This window comes from Neodiprion fabricii, chromosome 5 (assembly GCF_021155785.1).
Source record: "Neodiprion fabricii isolate iyNeoFabr1 chromosome 5, iyNeoFabr1.1, whole genome shotgun sequence".
Lineage (NCBI taxonomy): Eukaryota > Metazoa > Arthropoda > Insecta > Hymenoptera > Diprionidae > Neodiprion > Neodiprion fabricii.
The window spans coordinates 7,405,087-7,425,921 of NC_060243.1; the positions used below are offsets into that span (position 1 = coordinate 7,405,087).

The 20,835-nt window shown below is 40.5% G+C and overlaps 1 protein-coding gene across 1 annotated transcript; it reads left to right on the top strand.

The window, feature by feature from the left end:
• Window positions 1-15,947: 15,947 nt before the first annotated feature.
• On the top strand, window positions 15,948-19,975 carry LOC124182750 (leucine-rich repeat-containing protein 40-like). The gene is made up of 5 exons (XM_046570379.1): window positions 15,948-16,122; window positions 16,303-17,696; window positions 17,831-17,994; window positions 18,089-18,168; window positions 18,315-19,975. Exons 2-5 carry the CDS (start codon window positions 16,314-16,316, stop codon window positions 18,491-18,493), a joined length of 1,806 nt encoding a protein of 601 aa, XP_046426335.1. The 5' UTR covers window positions 15,948-16,122; window positions 16,303-16,313; the 3' UTR covers window positions 18,494-19,975.
• The last annotated feature ends 860 nt before the right edge of the window (window positions 19,976-20,835 follow it).

Consider the following 20,835-nt stretch of genomic DNA (forward strand, 5'->3'; position numbering starts at 1 on the left):
TTCGTTTGTTATATCTTCGACTTCGTTCTCCTCATACCTCCATGCCGTTTCAAACAAGGTATTATCGAAAGCGTTGACTAAAGAACATCAAGACGGATACCACTGGCTAAATTTTGTGACCAGTTTTCGGCGGGCAAGTGGGCCCAGATGGGCCTTGAAGCGTGGAAGGGTTCTGCTCTATCAACTCTACCTAACAAGCTCGCACCGACATTCGTGTCAGCCAAAGTAGAGCCGATATAAAAGCTTAAGATTGAGTAGGTAAAAAGTGAGTACGTAAGTCTACTTGTCAACTGCATCATAGAAATGTCGAGTAGCTCAATCATACCCGTGAGAAGGAGCATAACCGCGTCCACCGCCAACGATCCCCAACTACCTCCGAGCACCTCCAACCCATGGCAAACACCGCCGATCACCTTAGTCCTCCTAGTCCACCTGGTCCCCCTCCTCATCATCCTCCGCCCACTCATCATCATCGTTGTCCTCGTCCTCCTCGACCTCCTCCGATCACCGCCAACCACCTCCAAACACCCCCTACGTTGACTGAAGAACATAAAGAGAGTTGCCCTAATGGGCTGTGGTGTGACAACCGAAAATCGTCGTGGCTTACGCTCCGGGAGATGTTCCAATGTTAGAGTTGAGAACTTATTGCAGAACATCAGAGAGTTACCGATTTCGACATGACGCTGGCTGCATTCACCTTCCGAGTAACACAGTCTTGGCAATGGTAAGCCCAGGCCGGCGATACAATAAATTAATGAGAATAAATTACTTCCAAAATAAAGTTTAGGTACCCGAGGGAAGAATGTATACATAGATCATGAATAATAACAGATCAGATGTAATAATGATGCGGAGACCAAAAAGTATATGTATATGTGTATGCGGTCCATGTACGACATTAATATACATGATCCATTTACGATTAAAACGTGATGCATACTATAAATTTTATAATTTTCCAGGAGACAAACTAGATTATCTACAATAATACGGCTATAATATGAAAATAGAAGAATTATTCATTTCGAAATGGGATTCTATTCGACACGCGCTCGATGTATTCCATCACATTAATATTCATAATTATTCCAACGACTTTTCATTTTCTCTCTCGATCTTGAATTTTCGGAGGCATAGAATCGAAACGCTGTTTTAGCTAGTCGCAAGTGAAATACTTCACGTTGGGTAGAGAAGGAGATTTGTTTTTCGCAAAATGTATGGAAAAAAATTCAGAGTAACTGTAATACATCACGGATGCGCTAATTTTGATCGAGACGAAATGGATGCTTCGTATATGAGACAGTATTAAACGCAGTGTCCTGATTTAAAGACCTAAAAAGATGATTGTCGGCGATTTTTTTTTTTTTTTTGATAGGGACAGAAAGAACGAAGCTTCTTAAAACTTCGAGTGTATTTTAACACCCATTTGAAAGGTACGAGCAAAAATTTTTATCATCCTAGTGTCGCAGAACGGCAGCGTTTATTAGCTGACCCGTTAACTAAAGAATATATCTTAAGTCAACGGCTGACCATCGAAGGGCCAAGCCGCTTGAGTCTGAAATCGGCAGGAAAGATAAAGTGCGTATTTCTTGTCTGAAATGTGAAAACTAAAATCATCATACATCATATCATATTATCGTACATCATACATGATACATCATCATACGTCGTACATCATGCATAGTGATAAAGTGCGAAACTAAAGTTTGGATGTCGGATGTTTGGCTGTTCGGAAAGTGACGTCACTCAAATTTTTTTTTTCTCTTGACGTCATCGATCTACAGTAATGAGCTAGCCAAATTCCTCAGTCTGGAAACAACCGCGCCGTAGCGCGGACGGATGAGAATCGCGCTCCGCAAATTTCGTGTACCGGGTTCTCTTCCTCCTGGATCCTGCGTTCCGGGTTCACTTCCTGGAGCAACTCGAATTCCAGGACAAGCGCTCCGTAGTTTCTGAGCTCCAGGTCTGCTACCTGGTGAAATTCGACTTCCAGGACAAGCGCTCCGCAGTTTCTGCGGTCAAGTTCCACTACCTGCAGGAACTCGACTTCCAGGACAAGCGCTCCGTGGTTCCTGCGCTCCAGGTCCACTACCTCGTGAAACTCGAGTTCCAGGACAAGCGCTCCGTAGTTATGGCTGTCCAGGTTTTTGAACTGGTGACTTTTGACCAAGCGCTCCGTAGTTTCTACGCTCAAGGTTCACTACCTGGAGAAACTCGACTTCCGGGACAAGCGCTCCATCGTTCCTGCACTCCAGGTCCGCTACCTAGCGAAACTCGACTTCAAGGAGAGGACGAGGAGGACGAGGATTTGTGCTCAATGAGTTAAACATTTTTATATTATTCAATGGCAATTGTAATTATATTTCATCTAAAATTTATCAAACTTGTCCTGTTTACAATAAATTATTTCAATTCATTTTTCGCGCAAGCACAAATTCAGTAGCTACAAATGCGCTGATAAAATTTGTTATATTATTAATTAATTAATTGATTATACCAATCCTTACACAATATTTTTTATGTGTTCTTATGCTGAAAATATTAATAACTATTCAAGGTATAACTTGAGGTGGTTATGGGTGGTTATGGGTGGTTGTTGGAGGTGGTTGGCGGTGGTTGGCGGTGGTTGGAGGTAGTCGGAGGTGATGGAAGGTAGTCGCATGGTGTGGTGATGGGGTGGTGGGGTAGTGGGGTGATTTGCATTTTTGGTGACATTTTTCGCGATTTTGAAAAAAGCTGGAATAAATTCGTTCTGGCATTATTCCGACGTAATTTTGCGAGACAAATCATTTAAGCGCAGTTCCGATACGCTGCGAGCAGCGGATCAAAAGTTACAGCCAAAAAACAAAACCTGTGATTATATGAATCCTTACGTAATGTTTTTGATGTGTTCTTATACGGGAGAGATCAACGGGAGAGAAGATACGAGGAAAAAAGCACCTGCTGAAAAATGTCGAAATCTGAGGTTCTGATTTTTTGGCTGTAACTTTTTATCCGCTGCTCGCAGCGTATCGGGACTGCGCTTAATCGATTTGTCTCGCAAAATTGCGTCCGAATAGTGCCAGAAAAAATTTATTCCAGCACTTTTCAAATATTAATCCTCACGTAATGTGTTTGATGTGTTCTGATACTGAAAATATTTATTGCTATTCCAGGTACAACCCGAGGTGGTTATCGATGGTTGTTCGAGGTGGTTGGCGATTGTTGGAGGTGGTCGGAGGTGGACGAGGAGGAGGACGAACTGAACTGAGTCTCAAAGCCCTGTTGACATAAAAGCAGCTATTCGATAGAAATTATAGTTTATAGTTTACACAGCCCATTGCATGATATTTCATTATAAATACATATGTTTCAATGTATTTAGGAATAATTTATCAAATATACAAAGGTCATGTGCAAATAATAAATGAATCCGACCGCAGATTGATGTATTCATTGGAGCTTTATCAATAAATTTAAGCTTTGTTACTTCTCTTGTTTTATTATGGATAATCAAAAACATTTCCGACTATTCGTGCTGTAGAAGCATGGGGATTAAACCAAATGTAGCAAAAGATCAGAAACAGTGTATGTAGAGTACGGGTATTTTTCTAATAATGCAAATAGAATAGAATACCACGCGTTGCGAATTGGCTTTCCAGTCAGAGATGAATGATGAATTTTAAGGAGTGCATTATCGTTGTTGAATACTCTATGCCTCATGGGAAAAGAAAATCTGTAACGACAAACTTGATGCACCGGATCATCGTCGACTTTAACTTTTGAAATGTCCTACCATTTTCGAACGCCTCCTACCTCCCCCTGCCACCTCCGACCATCAACGACCACTTTCGAGCACCCCCTAACACCTTCTGCCAGCGCCCACCACCTCCTACCATTTCCGAACACCTCCAACCATCCTATTTACCTATATTACCAGATTAGCTATGATATAAAAAGAGAAGAATTATTCATTTCGAAATGGGATTCTATTCGACGCGCGCTCGATATATTCCATAACATTAGTATTCATAATTATTCCAACAACTTTTCATTTGCTCTCTCGATCTTGAATTTTCATAGGCATAGAATCGAAACGTTGTTTTAGCTGGTCGCAAGTGAAGTATCTGCGTTGGGTGGAGGAGCAGAATTGTTTTCCGAAAAGTATTCGGATGGAAAAAAATTCAGAGTAACTGTAATACATCACGGATGCGTTAATTTTGAACGAGATGAAACGGATGCTTCGTATATGAGACAGTATTTAACGCTGCGTAGTGATTTAAAGACCTAGAAAGGTGATAGGGAGAGAAAGAACGACGCTTCTTAACATTTCGAGTGTATTTTAACACACGTTTAAAAGACACGAGCGAAATTTTTCATCATCCAACTGTCGCAGAACGGCAGCGTTATTAGCCGAGCCGTTCACTGAAGAATATATCCTCAATCAACGGCTGACCATCGAAGGGCCTGGCCGCTTGAGTCTGGAATCGGCAGGAGAGATGAGGTGTGTATTTCTTGTATGAAACGTGAAAACTATAAGCATTATACATCATATCATATCATCATACATCGTACATCGTACATCGTACATCATACATCATACATCATACATCGTACATCATACATCATACAACATCATACCTAGTATTACAGTTCGAAACCAGAGTTTGAATTTTCGGATGTTCGGAAAGTGACGTCACCAATCTAAAATCGGCTAGCCGAGTTCCTCAGTCCGGTACCAACCGCGCAGTAGGGCGGACGGTTGAGAGTCGCGCTCCGCAAATTTCGAGTCCCGGGTTCTCAACCTCCCGGATCCCGCGCTTCGGGTCCGCTACGCGGTGAAACTCGACTTCCAGGATAAGCGCTCCGTGGTTCCTGGTTCATGTTTACAATAAATTATTTCAATTCGTTTTTCGCGCAACCCCAAATTCGGTAGCTGTCGGTCCGCTAATAAAATTTCTCGACTTCCAGGATAAGCGCTCCGTGGTTCCTGGTTCATGTTTACAATAAATTATTTCAATTCGTTTTTCGCGCAACCCCAAATTCGGTAGCTGTCGGTCCGCTAATAAAATTTCTCGACTTCCAGGATAAGCGCTCCGTGGTTCCTGGTTCATGTTTACAATAAATTATTTCAATTCGTTTTTCGCGCAACCCCAAATTCGGTAGCTGTCGGTCCGCTAATAAAATTTCTCGACTTCCAGGATAAGCGCTCCGTGGTTCCTGGTTCATGTTTACAATAAATTATTTCAATTCGTTTTTCGCGCAACCCCAAATTCGGTAGCTGTCGGTCCGCTAATAAAATTTCTCGACTTCCAGGATAAGCGCTCCGTGGTTCCTGGTTCATGTTTACAATAAATTATTTCAATTCGTTTTTCGCGCAACCCCAAATTCGGTAGCTGTCGGTCCGCTAATAAAATTTCTCGACTTCCAGGATAAGCGCTCCGTGGTTCCTGGTTCATGTTTACAATAAATTATTTCAATTCGTTTTTCGCGCAACCCCAAATTCGTTAGCTGTCGGTCCGCTAATAAAATTTCTCGACTTCCAGGATAAGCGCTCCGTGATTCCTGGTTCACGTTTACAATAAATTATTTCAATTCGTTTTTCGCGCAACCCCAAATTCGGTAGCTGTCAGTCCGCTAATAAAATTTCTCGACTTCGTTTTTCGCGCAACCCCAAATTCGGTAGCTGTCAGTCCGCTAATAAAATTTCTCGACTTCCAGGATAAGCGCTCCGTGGTTCCTGGTTCATGTTTACAATAAATTATCTCAATTCGTTTTTCGCGCAACCCCAAATTCGGTAGCTGTCGGTCCGCTAATAAAATTTCTCGACTTCCAGGATAAGCGCTCCGTGGTTCCTGGTTCATGTTTACAATAAATTATTTCAATTCGTTTTTCGCGCAACCCCAAATTCGGTAGCTGTCGGTCCGCTAATAAAATTTCTCGACTTCCAGGATAAGCGCTCCGTGGTTCCTGGTTCATGTTTACAATAAATTATTTCAATTCGTTTTTCGCGCAACCCCAAATTCGGTAGCTGTCGGTCCGCTAATAAAATTTCTCGACTTCCAGGATAAGCGCTCCGTGGTTCCTGGTTCATGTTTACAATAAATTATTTCAATTCGTTTTTCGCGCAACCCCAAATTCGGTAGCTGTCGGTCCGCTAATAAAATTTCTCGACTTCCAGGATAAGCGCTCCGTGGTTCCTGGTTCATGTTTACAATAAATTATTTCAATTCGTTTTTCGCGCAACCCCAAATTCGGTAGCTGTCGGTCCGCTAATAAAATTTCTCGACTTCCAGGATAAGCGCTCCGTGATTCCTGGTTCACGTTTACAATAAATTATTTCAATTCGTTTTTCGCGCAACCCCAAATTCGGTAGCTGTCAGTCCGCTAATAAAATTTCTCGACTTCGTTTTTCGCGCAACCCCAAATTCGGTAGCTGTCAGTCCGCTAATAAAATTTCTCGACTTCCAGGATAAGCGCTCCGTGGTTCCTGGTTCATGTTTACAATAAATTATCTCAATTCGTTTTTCGCGCAACCCCAAATTCGGTAGCTGTCGGTCCGCTAATAAAATTTCTCGACTTCCAGGATAAGCGCTCCGTGGTTCCTGGTTCATGTTTACAATAAATTATTTCAATTCGTTTTTCGCGCAACCCCAAATTCGGTAGCTGTCGGTCCGCTAATAAAATTTCTCGACTTCCAGGATAAGCGCTCCGTGATTCCTGGTTCACGTTTACAATAAATTATTTCAATTCGTTTTTCGCGCAACCCCAAATTCGGTAGCTGTCAGTCCGCTAATAAAATTTCTCGACTTCGTTTTTCGCGCAACCCCAAATTCGGTAGCTGTCAGTCCGCTAATAAAATTTCTCGACTTCCAGGATAAGCGCTCCGTGGTTCCTGGTTCATGTTTACAATAAATTATTTCAATTCGTTTTTCGCGCAAGCCCAAATTCGGTAGCTGTCAGTACGCTAATAAAATTTCTATAACTTTATAATCTTCTCATAATCTTTCTGGTAGATTATATGGATGAAAAAATTATATCAAACCTTACACATTATTTTTGATTTGTTCTTATACTGAAAATATTTATTACTATTCAAGGTATAACCTAAGGTGGTTGAAAATGGTCGGAGCTGGACGAGGAGGAGGACGAGGAGGACGAGGATTTGTGCTGGGTGAGTAAAACACTTTTATAATATTTGATGGCAATTGTAATTATATTTCATCTGAAATATTACAAACTTGTCACTTTTACAATAAATTATTTCAATTCATTTTTCGTGCAAGCACATATTCAGTAGCTATGAATAATCTTATACAATTTATCATATTATTAATTAATTAATTAATATTCTTATAATATTTGATGGCAATTGTAATTATATTTCATCTGGAATATTACAAACTTGTCACGTTTACAATAAATTATTTCAATTCATTTTTCGTGCAAGCACATATTCAGTAGCTTTGAATAATCTTATACAATTTATTACATTATTAATTAATTGATTAATTACATTAATCCTTACACAATATTTTTGATGTGTTCCTATACTAAAAATATTCATTACTATTCCAGGTATTACCCGAGGTGGTCGGAGGTGGACGAGGAGGAGGACGAGCTGGACGAGGAGGAGGACCAGGTGGACGAGGAGGAGGCGGGGTGGGTCGTGGGAGAGGACCTCTCCTCTCCTCAGAGGAGGGGAGGGGGAGGGGTAGGGAACGGGGAGAGGTGGGCAGGGAGGGGGAGGGGAAGGGGAAGGGGTGGGGTGGGGAGGAGGGAGGGAGGGAGGGAGGGAGGGAGGGAGGGAGGGAGGGAGGGAGGGAGGGAGGGAGGGAGGGAGGGAGGGCGGGCGGGAGGGTGGGCGGGAGGGCGGGAGGGAGGGAGGGTAGTCGGGCGGGCGGGCGGGGGGTGTTTTGCTCTGTCAACTTTAATGGGCTCGCATCGACATCCGTCCTCCACTCTCTCCCTCCCGCCCTCCCTCCCTCCCTCCCTCCCGCCCTCCCTCCCGCCCGCCCTCCGCCCCGCCCCGCCCCACCCCTTCCCGCCCGCTCCCCCTCCCCGCCCACCTCTCCCCCTTCCCAACCCCTGCCCCTCCCCTCCTCTGATGAGAGGAGAGGTCCTCTCCCACGACCCACCCCGCCTCCTCCTCTCCTCTGAGGAGAGGAGAGGTCCTCTCCCACGACCCACCCCGCCTCGTCCTCGTCCACCTGGTCCTCCTCCTCGTCCAGCTCGTCCTCCTCCTCGTCCACCTCCGACCACCTCGGGTAATACCTGGAATAGTAATGAATATTTTTAGTATAGGAACACATCAAAAATATTGTGTAAGGATTAATGTAATTGATCAATTAATTAATAATGTAATAAATTGTATAAGATTATTCATAGCTACTGAATATGTGCTTGCACGAAAAATGAATTGAAATAATTTATTGTAAACGTGACAAGTTTGTAATATTTCAGATGAAATATAATTACAATTGCCATCAAATATTATAAAAGTGTTTTACTCACCCAGCACAAATCCTCGTCCTCCTCGTCCTCCTCCTCGTCCAGCTCCGACCATCTTCAACCACCTCAGGTTATACCTTGAATAGTAATAAATATTTTCAGTATAAGAACAAATCAAAAATAATGTGTAAGGTTTGATATAATTTTTTTATCGATATAATCTACCAGAAAGATTATGAGAAGATTATAAAGTTATAGAAATTTTATTAGCGTACTGACAGCTACCGAATTTGGGGTTGCGCGAAATACGAATTGAAATAATTTATTGTAAACATGAACCAGGAACCACGGAGCGCTTATCATAGAAGTCGAGAAATTTTATTAGCGGACTGACAGCTACCGAATTTGGGGTTGCGCGAAAAACGAATTGAAATAATTTATTGTAAACATGAACCAGGAACCACGGAGCGCTTATCCTGGAAGTCGAGAAATTTTATTAGCGGACTGACAGCTACCGAATTTGGGGTTGCGCGAAATACGAATTGAAATAATTTATTGTAAACGTGAACCAGGAACCACGGAGCGCTTATCATAGAAGTCGAGAAATTTTATTAGCGGACTGACAGCTACCGAATTTGGGGTTGCGCGAAAAACGAATTGAAATAATTTATTGTAAACATGAACCAGGAACCACGGAGCGCTTATCCTGGAAGTCGAGAAATTTTATTAGCGGACTGACAGCTACCGAATTTGGGGTTGCGCGAAATACGAATTGAAATAATTTATTGTAAACGTGAACCAGGAACCACGGAGCGCTTATCATAGAAGTCGAGAAATTTTATTAGCGGACTGACAGCTACCGAATTTGAGGTTGCGCGAAAAACGAATTGAAATAATTTATTGTAAACATGAACCAGGAACCACGGAGCGCTTATCCTGGAAGTCGAGAAATTTTATTAGCGGACTGACAGCTACCGAATTTGGGGTTGCGCGAAAAACGAATTGAAATAATTTATTGTAAACGTGAACCAGGAACCACGGAGCGCTCATCCTGGAAGTCGAGAAATTTTATTAGCGGACTGACAGCTACCGAATTTGGGGTTGCGCGAAAAACGAATTGAAATAATTTATTGTAAACGTGAACCAGGAACCACGGAGCGCTTATCATAGAAGTCGAGAAATTTTATTAGCGGACTGACAGCTACCGAATTTGGGGTTGCGCGAAAAACGAAGTCGAGAAATTTTATTAGCGGACTGACAGCTACCGAATTTGGGGTTGCGCGAAAAACGAATTGAAATAATTTATTGTAAACGTGAACCAGGAACCACGGAGCGCTTATCATAGAAGTCGAGAAATTTTATTAGCGGACTGACAGCTACCGAATTTGAGGTTGCGCGAAAAACGAATTGAAATAATTTATTGTAAACATGAACCAGGAACCACGGAGCGCTTATCCTGGAAGTCGAGAAATTTTATTAGCGGACTGACAGCTACCGAATTTGGGGTTGCGCGAAAAACGAAGTCGAGAAATTTTATTAGCGGACTGACAGCTACCGAATTTGGGGTTGCGCGAAAAACGAATTGAAATAATTTATTGTAAACGTGAACCAGGAACCACGGAGCGCTCATCCTGGAAGTCGAGAAATTTTATTAGCGGACTGACAGCTACCGAATTTGGGGTTGCGCGAAATACGAATTGAAATAATTTATTGTAAACATGAACCAGGAACCACGGAGCGCTTATCATAGAAGTCGAGAAATTTTATTAGCGGACTGACAGCTACCGAATTTGGGGTTGCGCGAAAAACGAAGTCGAGAAATTTTATTAGCGGACTGACAGCTACCGAATTTGGGGTTGCGCGAAAAACGAATTGAAATAATTTATTGTAAACATGAACCAGGAACCACGGAGCGCTTATCATAGAAGTCGAGAAATTTTATTAGCGGACTGACAGCTACCGAATTTGGGGTTGCGCGAAAAACGAATTGAAATAATTTATTGTAAACATGAACCAGGAACCACGGAGCGCTTATCCTGGAAGTCGAGAAATTTTATTAGCGGACTGACAGCTACCGAATTTGGGGTTGCGCGAAAAACGAAGTCGAGAAATTTTATTAGCGGACTGACAGCTACCGAATTTGGGGTTGCGCGAAAAACGAATTGAAATAATTTATTGTAAACATGAACCAGGAACCACGGAGCGCTTATCCTGGAAGTCGAGAAATTTTATTAGCGGACTGACAGCTACCGAATTTGGGGTTGCGCGAAAAACGAATTGAAATAATTTATTGTAAACGTGAACCAGGAACCACGGAGCGCTCATCCTGGAAGTCGAGAAATTTTATTAGCGGACTGACAGCTACCGAATTTGGGGTTGCGCGAAATACGAATTGAAATAATTTATTGTAAACGTGAACCAGGAACCACGGAGCGCTTATCATAGAAGTCGAGAAATTTTATTAGCGGACTGACAGCTACCGAATTTGGGGTTGCGCGAAAAACGAAGTCGAGAAATTTTATTAGCGGACTGACAGCTACCGAATTTGGGGTTGCGCGAAAAACGAATTGAAATAATTTATTGTAAACATGAACCAGGAACCACGGAGCGCTTATCCTGGAAGTCGAGAAATTTTATTAGCGGACTGACAGCTACCGAATTTGGGGTTGCGCGAAAAACGAAGTCGAGAAATTTTATTAGCGGACTGACAGCTACCGAATTTGGGGTTGCGCGAAAAACGAATTGAAATAATTTATTGTAAACGTGAACCAGGAACCACGGAGCGCTCATCCTGGAAGTCGAGAAATTTTATTAGCGGACTGACAGCTACCGAATTTGGGGTTGCGCGAAATACGAATTGAAATAATTTATTGTAAACGTGAACCAGGAACCACGGAGCGCTTATCATAGAAGTCGAGAAATTTTATTAGCGGACTGACAGCTACCGAATTTGGGGTTGCGCGAAAAACGAAGTCGAGAAATTTTATTAGCGGACTGACAGCTACCGAATTTGGGGTTGCGCGAAAAACGAATTGAAATAATTTATTGTAAACATGAACCAGGAACCACGGAGCGCTTATCATAGAAGTCGAGAAATTTTATTAGCGGACTGACAGCTACCCAATTTGAGGTTGCGCGAAAAACGAATTGAAATAATTTATTGTAAACATGAACCAGGAACCACGGAGCGCTTATCCTGGAAGTCGAGAAATTTTATTAGCGGACTGACAGCTACCGAATTTGGGGTTGCGCGAAAAACGAAGTCGAGAAATTTTATTAGCGGACTGACAGCTACCGAATTTGGGGTTGCGCGAAAAACGAATTGAAATAATTTATTGTAAACGTGAACCAGGAACCACGGAGCGTTCATCCTGGAAGTCGAGAAATTTTATTAGCGGACTGACAGCTACCGAATTTGGGGTTGCGCGAAATACGAATTGAAATAATTTATTGTAAACGTGAACCAGGAACCACGGAGCGCTTATCATAGAAGTCGAGAAATTTTATTAGCGGACTGACAGCTACCGAATTTGGGGTTGCGCGAAAAACGAAGTCGAGAAATTTTATTAGCGGACTGACAGCTACCGAATTTGGGGTTGCGCGAAAAACGAATTGAAATAATTTATTGTAAACATGAACCAGGAACCACGGAGCGCTTATCATAGAAGTCGAGAAATTTTATTAGCGGACTGACAGCTACCGAATTTGGGGTTGCGCGAAAAACGAATTGAAATAATTTATTGTAAACATGAACCAGGAACCACGGAGCGCTTATCCTGGAAGTCGAGAAATTTTATTAGCGGACTGACAGCTACCGAATTTGGGGTTGCGCGAAAAACGAAGTCGAGAAATTTTATTAGCGGACCGACAGCCACCGAATTTGGGGTTGCGCGAAAAACGAATTGAAATAATTTATTGTAAACGTGAACCAGGAACCACGGAGCGCTCATCCTGGAAGTCGAGAAATTTTATTAGCGGACTGACAGCTACCGAATTTGGGGTTGCGCGAAAAACGAATTGAAATAATTTATTGTAAACATGAACCAGGAACCACGGAGCGCTTATCCTGGAAGTCGAGAAATTTTATTAGCGGACTGACAGCTACCGAATTTGGGGTTGCGCGAAAAACGAAGTCGAGAAATTTTATTAGCGGACTGACAGCTACCGAATTTGGGGTTGCGCGAAAAACGAATTGAAATAATTTATTGTAAACGTGAACCAGGAACCACGGAGCGCTCATCCTGGAAGTCGAGAAATTTTATTAGCGGACCGACAGCTACCGAATTTGGGGTTGCGCGAAAAACGAATTGAGATAATTTATTGTAAACATGAACCAGGAACCACGGAGCGCTTATCCTGGAAGTCGAGAAATTTTATTAGCGGACTGACAGCTACCGAATTTGGGGTTGCGCGAAAAACGAAGTCGAGAAATTTTATTAGCGGACTGACAGCTACCGAATTTGGGGTTGCGCGAAAAACGAATTGAAATAATTTATTGTAAACATGAACCAGGAACCACGGAGCGCTTATCCTGGAAGTCGAGAAATTTTATTAGCGGACCGACAGCTACCGAATTTGGGGTTGCGCGAAAAACGAATTGAAATAATTTATTGTAAACATGAACCAGGAACCACGGAGCGCTTATCCTGGAAGTCGAGTTTCACCGCGTAGCGGACCCGAAGCGCGGGATCCGGGAGGTTGAGAACCCGGTACTCGAAATACGTAGCGGACCCGAAGCGCGGGATCCGGGAGGTTGAGAATCCGGGTCTCGAAATTCGCGGAGCGCGACTCTCAACCGTCCGCTCTACTGCGCGGTTGTTACCAGACTGAGGAACTCGGCTAGCCGATTTTAGATTGGTGACGTCACTTTCCGAACATCCGAAAATTCAAACTTTGGTTTCGAACTGTAATACTAGGTATGATGTTGTATGATGTATGATGTACGATGTATGATGTATGATGTATGATGTACGATGTACGATGTACGATGTATGATGATATGATATGATGTATAATGCTTATAGTTTTCACGTTTCATACAATAAATACACACTACATCTCTCCTGCCGATTCCAGACTCAAGCAGCCAGGCCCTTCGATGGTCAGCCGTTGACTGAATAGATTCTTGCATGCACTATGTCGACGTAATTTTGCGAGAGAAATCGATGGGGCGCAGTCCCAATACGCTGCGATCAACGCATCAAGAGTTACAGCCAAAAAACGTGAAGCTGTGTTTTCGACATTTTTCAGCAGGTGTTTTTTTGCTCGCTATTTCTCTCCTGTTGGTCCGACGCTCTTTTCGCTGCGTTTTCTGAGTTCCTGAGGGTCCGATTGTTCGAGAGAGGGTCATATAAATCAATTCTGAGACGAAAGATTTTTTGTTTAAAAAAAAAGGAAGGTTAACCCCTTTGTATTTTTGGCTAAAATTTTCGCGATCTCGAAAAGTGCTGGAATAAATTAATTGTGGCACTATTCGGACGTAATTTTGCGAGAGAAATCGATTGGGCGCAGTCCCAATACGCTGCGATCAACGCCCCAAGAGTTACAGCCAAAAAACGTGAAGCTGTGTTTTTGACATTTTTCAGCAGGTGTTTTTTTGCTCGCCATTTCTCTTCTGTTGGTCCCACGCTCTTTTTGCTGCGTTTTCCGAGTTCGCGGGGGTCTGATTGTTCGAGAAAGGGTCATACAAATCAATTCTGAGACGAAAGATTTTTTGGTAAAAGAAAAATGTATAATTACGGAAAATTAGTCGTCAAGGTTAAAAGTCACCAGGTCAAGGACCTGGACAGCCAGAACTACGTAGCGCATATCCTGGAAGTCGAGTTGCCCTAGGAAGCCGACCCGGACCGCAGTATCCAGAAGGTAGAGAACCCGGTACTCGAATTCTGCGGAGCGCGATTCTCATCCGTCCGCTCAACTGCGCGGTTGTTCCCAGACCGAGGAATACGGCTAGCTGATTACTATAGATTGGTGACTTCGAGAGAAAAAAAATGTTGAGTGACGTCTCTTTTCGAACAGATGATGCATGATGTATGATGTACGACGACATGATATGAGGTATAATGATTTTAGTTTCTACGTTTCACAGACAATAAACTCCAGACTGAAGCGGTTTTAACCTTCGATGGTCAGCCGTTGACTCAAGATATATTCTTCAGTTATCGGGTCAGCTAATGATGCTGCCATTTTGCGACATTTGGACGATAAAAATCTTAGCCCTCACCTTTCAAATGCGTGTTAAACTACACTCGAAGTTTTGAGAAGCTCTGTTCTGTCTCTCTCTATATTATTTCATACGAACATTTTTCGAAAAACATTTCAGGTTCTCTACCCAACGTAGATACTTCACTTGCGACTAGCTAACACCGCGTCTCGATTTTATACCTACGAAAATTCAAAATCGAGAGAGCACATGAAAAGTTGTTGGAATAATTTTGAATATTAACGTTATGGAATACATCGAGCGCGTGTCGAATAGAATCCGATTTCGAAATGAATAATTCTTCTATTCTCATATTATAGACGTATTATTGTAGATAATTTAGTTTGTCTCCTGGAAAATGATAAAATTTATAGTATGCATCACGTATTAATCGTAAATGGATCATATGTATTAATATCGTACATGGAGCGCATATACATACATACTTTTTGGTCTCTGCATCATTATTACATCTGATCTATTATTATTTATGATTCTTGTATACATTCTTCTCTCGGGTACCTATATTTCAATTAAATCACTGTTTTGCTACGAAGTTTGGAAGATATTCATTCTCAATATTAATTTCTTGTATCGCTGGCTTGGGCTCATTATTGGGAAGACTGTGTTACTCGGAAGATGAACGCAGCCAGCTTCATGTCAAAATCGGCAACTCCCTTATGTTCTGCAATAAGCTCTCAACTTCACTGTTGGAGCATCTCAGGGGGCGAAAGCGCTCGATGGTTTTCGTTAGTCACACCAAATAATAGCCCATTAAGGCAATTGTCTTTATATTCTTCGGTCAACGTCGAAAGTGACATGCAGTTACTGAAAACCCAGCAGAATATGAAAACTTTATATCAGTTTTCTATATCACGTTAATTAATAATTTCTCAATTATTACGATGAATGATTTTATTCTTCCCGTACTGGTTGCATGTTTGCGTATCGGCTTACAGATGATTCGATGAAAAAAATTTACCAACTCCAAGTATTCCTAAATAAAATCGAATTGAATAGATTCAAGGCTATATCAGGATTTCACAGCTACCGCCGATAAGGTAGTTACCGAATCGCACACGTACTTGCGGAGTACTCGTGAGGAAAATTTATGTACGGGTAACCGTATTTAAATTCTACCGTCATCATCCAGATACTTGATTGAAAATATTGATGCCTGATTTACAATAATTCGACATTCTGAATACCTCCCAGTTCTAATTTAGTAGTTCTCTATCTGTTAACGTCATCTACCAAAATGTTGAGTAATTAACGAGACTGATTTATTACCGATCGAGTCCAGCGTGTAGGCCATCTTAACCTAGTCTTAACAGAGAATGAAAGAAACTTTAACACAACTGTCAAATGTCACATGGCGAAAAAAATTTCATAACGTATCGTAGTGGAATCTACCTCTTAATTCGAGTTAGATTTTATTCTTAATAAGGCATTGAAATAAAATAGTTTAGGAATAACCTAAACAATCATAGGTAGGTTAAATCGTCAATAATTCGTGGCAATGAGTTGCCACTGTGCATGTTAAAACTAATTTTTACACGTTAATTTGCAAAGCGACGATAATGATTTACTTTTGGATCGAACAAAAGTGTTTACAAACAAAATTCTCAATTTTCCATATTTTTTGATCCCACTAATTTAATTCTTTTTACAGGCAGTAATTATGACATCTGAAAAGAATTTCGACGTCGCATCGCCTGAGGATAAAGAACTGGAAAAATTGGTGAATGGCAGAATTAACGGCCTCCTGCCCATTTCACAGACACTGAGTCTTGACTCGATGCTGGAAAATCACAACGACCTGGAAGATATATTCAAATCCCAAGAATTTACCAAAGTCGTAGACTTCTCAATGAAAGATAACAACCTAACTAGCCTACCAAAAAATTTTACCTCCAACTTATCTAGTGTTACTAGAATCGACGTATCAAATAACAATCTGCAGGACCTTGAGATCTGCTTCGAGAGCCTGAAAAACCTCCAAGAATTAATAGTCGATAAAAATCGACTTGAAGAACTGCCGAACGACTTAGGAGAGCTAGTTAATTTAAAGGTTCTCAGCGCTGCGGGGAATAAGTTGACAATTATTCCTGAGAGTTTTGGAAATATAAAAAATCTAGAGAAACTCGAACTGAGTCACAACAAGATAAAAAGCTTTTCCGTTACCTGCGTTAATTTGGATAATCTCAAAGTGCTGAATTTGTCTTTTAACGAATTGAGAACGGTCCCCAAATGCGTGGTCGAAGGATCGTCAAGGCTGGAGGTTCTGGACTTGTCACATAATAATATAACGGAAATCACTAGGCCACCTTGTAGTAGGAATTTACGAAAATTCTATTTCAAAAACAATCCGAGAAATGAACAATTCCCGGACTGGATACTCGCCGAACGATTCTCAAACCTCCAGGAAGTCGTACTGGATGAAACCCGCTTTTCATCTTTTGATCTACCAACCAAATCTTTTGGTCAGACATTTTCGCACCTCAAAAAATTGTCCATGTCCAAATGCAGGCTCTCTGACACGTCGTTTGACCAATTGTCTCAGTCGCTACCAGATCTGGAGTATTTGAACGTCGGAAATGATGTAACGAACGTGGATGGCAATGTTTTCTGGGTAATGCCGGCAGCGAATTTAAAAAGTCCTGCAAACATTGTGGAAATTAATATCCAGGCTGCCGGTCTGCCCGCATTGCCGTGCGAAATAAATATGCTGAGAAATTTGACCCGGCTCAATGTGAGCAAAAACAACATTTCGTCTCTGCCTGAAGAATTTTGCGAACTGGAGAAATTAGAGATTTTCAATGCGGCGCACAACAACTTGTATGCCTTGCCGCAGCGACTCGGTAACCTTACCGCACTTAGGGTACTTTTTCTCGAAACGAACAAGCTCACCAGTTTGCCTGATTCAATTCAATCACTATCGAAACTGGAGTGCCTTGATCTATACAATAATGAGTTCCACGAGTTGCCAAAGCAGCTGGAAAAAATTCCCAACCTGCAGGCTCTCGATATTGAGGGGAACATTTTTAAGACTGATAATTTACAGGTGAATATAAAAATTCGCGGAGAAACACCTTTGCCACAAATCTGAGAATGTCTTTTGCAAGTCAAAATCTGTAACGACCCTGAAACAATTATTTTTTCTACGAATTTTTCTGCTCAATAGATCTAAATTTTCAGATATCAAATATCGAGTACCTGAAGGCAAGAAATATCTTGAGATCAATGAGCAGCTTTCTGCTCGTTCGCACAGATGAATCAAAGATTGCCTATAGCTCTGACGACGGATCGATTTCCTCGCTCGAGTACTGGGACCAGCTAAGCCTGGGGGACAAATCAATGATGTAAAGAGATCATTTTTCGATAATTAAAGTTGAACAAGCTCTTCTTTGTACGCTTATTTTTCACATTCAATTAAATTGTTACAATTAATTTCAGAGATACAAATCTCAGCGACGTTGGCAGTGTTGAAAACTGGGATATATCTGAGGATTCGGCTGATGATTATGACCCAACAGGTGGAGGGATTGTGGAAAATATTGATCTAAGAACAAAAATTTCGTGACCTTATTAAATTGCTATCCTACGTCAACATTTCAAATCAACACTTGCAGTTCGATTAATCAATCACTGATTCACGTATTTTCTTTAAATTTAATTTCAGCACAACCGAGGACTCACAACTCGCACTCGCCGTTCACCGTGTCGTCTGTACTTTATGACGGAAATTTTTGCCCAGCGGATTTACACCGTGCTAGAATAAGAGATCAGCTGGCAGCGATGCAAGGAAACACCGGTAGGCAAACACCGAGTATAGAAGAAGGACAGTTTGACGACGCCTGACAATGAATTTAAAAAAACAATAAAAAATAAGCGTGTTGGTCAGTTCATTTGAACATATGCTTATTTTACGAACTTGGAATTCTTCCAACATTCGGATTAGTTCAAATAAATTTAATGTTCCTTCATTTACGGCCAATATGCGATAGTGTCCGTCTTGCCGTCATAAAAAAAAATACCAACTGCTGTGATTCATTAATAATCGTACAAACTTATGATACCTCAAAGTGTTTGGCTGCCATATTGAAACCGTTAAACAAAATTAAAAAAAAAAATCGTAATGAGAGAAATTCAAATTTCGTAAACTTCAGAACTTCTTGACATGGGATTTTTGATCTTATATTTGATAATAACTTTAATCAATTAACAAAAATATTCACAATTAATCATTGTCGAAAATGGTTGGGATGTCACAAATCAAAGGACGCCATCTGTTGCCATTATTTACTCTTTATTGAATGTAAAAAATTGTGGGCTCTATTAGCTACACAAAGTTCCCTGTGTCTTTATATTGGAGTGATGTACGTAAAACGATTAGCTGATTGCTCTCTTGCCTACGTCAAAATTGCTTATCCCTGTTGGATTTCAATATGGAATCGCCAAAATTGCGTGTATTCACTTTTTAACGTCAGTATTATTTCCACCAAGTTCTATCAAACATTTGTAACCATATTTTAGAGTAACACTGCTACACAGATATAAATAAATGCCGTACTCGCCGCATGATATATTAAAAGTACTCTACAAGTTTAGTTAGTATTTTTTTTTTTTTTTTTTAATACAATTATACTAGCAATTCAACAATTGCCTAGCGAATACATATTAATGTTGAATTAACTCATGTTTAATTAATCAATGAAATCGAGATAAATTAAGATACTATTTTTGAGTTTGTAAAAATTACTATTTCGTAAAGTTGTAAATCTATCACAAGGCAAGTCTGCAAAAATTTGTATTCATAAAATATTTTCTTCCTCGTACCGTACGTCTGACTGCCAAATAGATATTGTAAGTAACTAGGTAGCGAGAAAATGGGACTGATTTGTTTAGACTCGAATTAATTTGTATGTTATATGACGTTGCAGAAACGTCGAAGTTGCATCAATTATCAACTTCAAATATAGACAAAGTATATAGTTATGATGTGTATGTCTACTGATACCTTTTCTATTAAAAGTGTGCTTTTTTTTTGTTATACAAATGACACATCTTTTATTAAATCATGAAAACTCCGTGAAAAACTACCGTTCCATCACTAAACGAAAATCCATGGTAATTATGTCGTCATAAAGTTAACATCAAACTGGTGGTAAAAATGACAGGATCAGAATTACGTCCTTGCAATTTGTACATTCAAACATTCATGGTACATCCTTGATAAAATATCCTCATTTCCCTTGTCAGCTTACGCAACTTAACGCCAAATATATATATTTATATAGCTGACAATCCACCACCTGTGAGAAAGCTACAGATACTAATAAAATTATTCTGACCTTATTTTATCATATTGGGTATAGAATTAACGCTTAAAAATTAAACAATTAAACTTACATAAAGTTTTTAATATTTTTCGGTTAATTTTTCTACCTTGTCATTTACTTATTGACCGTTTTTTGGTCACTGGTATCAGACCTTTCGACACCTTCTGTTGCCTGTCTCCAGGCGTTGACGAACACTTATTTTTTGTTGATAAGAATAAATGATGTGAATTTTATCAATGGAATAGAATGCTAATGGAATTATCGATTTAAGGAGGTCCGTCGACCAAAAATCTGTAGTTTTTTAAAATTAATTTTATTACCAGATAATCGGACTCTGAGTGGTCTTACAAATATTACATGATAATAATGAGCTGCAAAGATCTCTTTGAAAAGAAGTGAATGGAAAATATTGGAATTATAAACAAGAGTTTGAATGTCGATACTTCGTTATAAATAGCTTCAAAATGGTTAAAAATCTCGTTAATGCGTTCGATTTCACAATCAGTTCAGAACGGCTCATTTTATTCAGAAGTCTATACTTTATACGGTCATCAAAACACATGTTCTTTACAGTACTCTATTCAATATACGCCCATCCGTTGATGACAATCAGTATCCGTGTAATATGAGTATGAATGAAACGAGTATAAATGAAAAAATGCTTATAATGATAGGAACAAACCCAGAAAATTTCAAAAATTTATCGTAATTTTCTAATAAATTTCTTTTTTTATATAAGCTTAACAGCATCACATTATTTAAGCTTATATATAAGGAAACAATATTTATAAAATTTTTAAATTTTCAGGACTTGTACCTATCATTATAAGAAACAACTCTCCCAACTTTCAACTCAGTCCC

Coding starts and splice junctions, on each gene's coding strand:
- LOC124182750 (XM_046570379.1), top strand. CDS start 16,314: ATGACATCTGAAAAGAATTTCGACGTCGCATCGCCTGAGGATAAAGAA. Junction 17,697..17,830: donor TTAAGACTGATAATTTACAG/GTGAATATAAAA, acceptor CTAAATTTTCAG/ATATCAAATATCGAGTACCT. Junction 18,169..18,314: donor TGATGATTATGACCCAACAG/GTGGAGGGATTG, acceptor ATTTAATTTCAG/CACAACCGAGGACTCACAAC.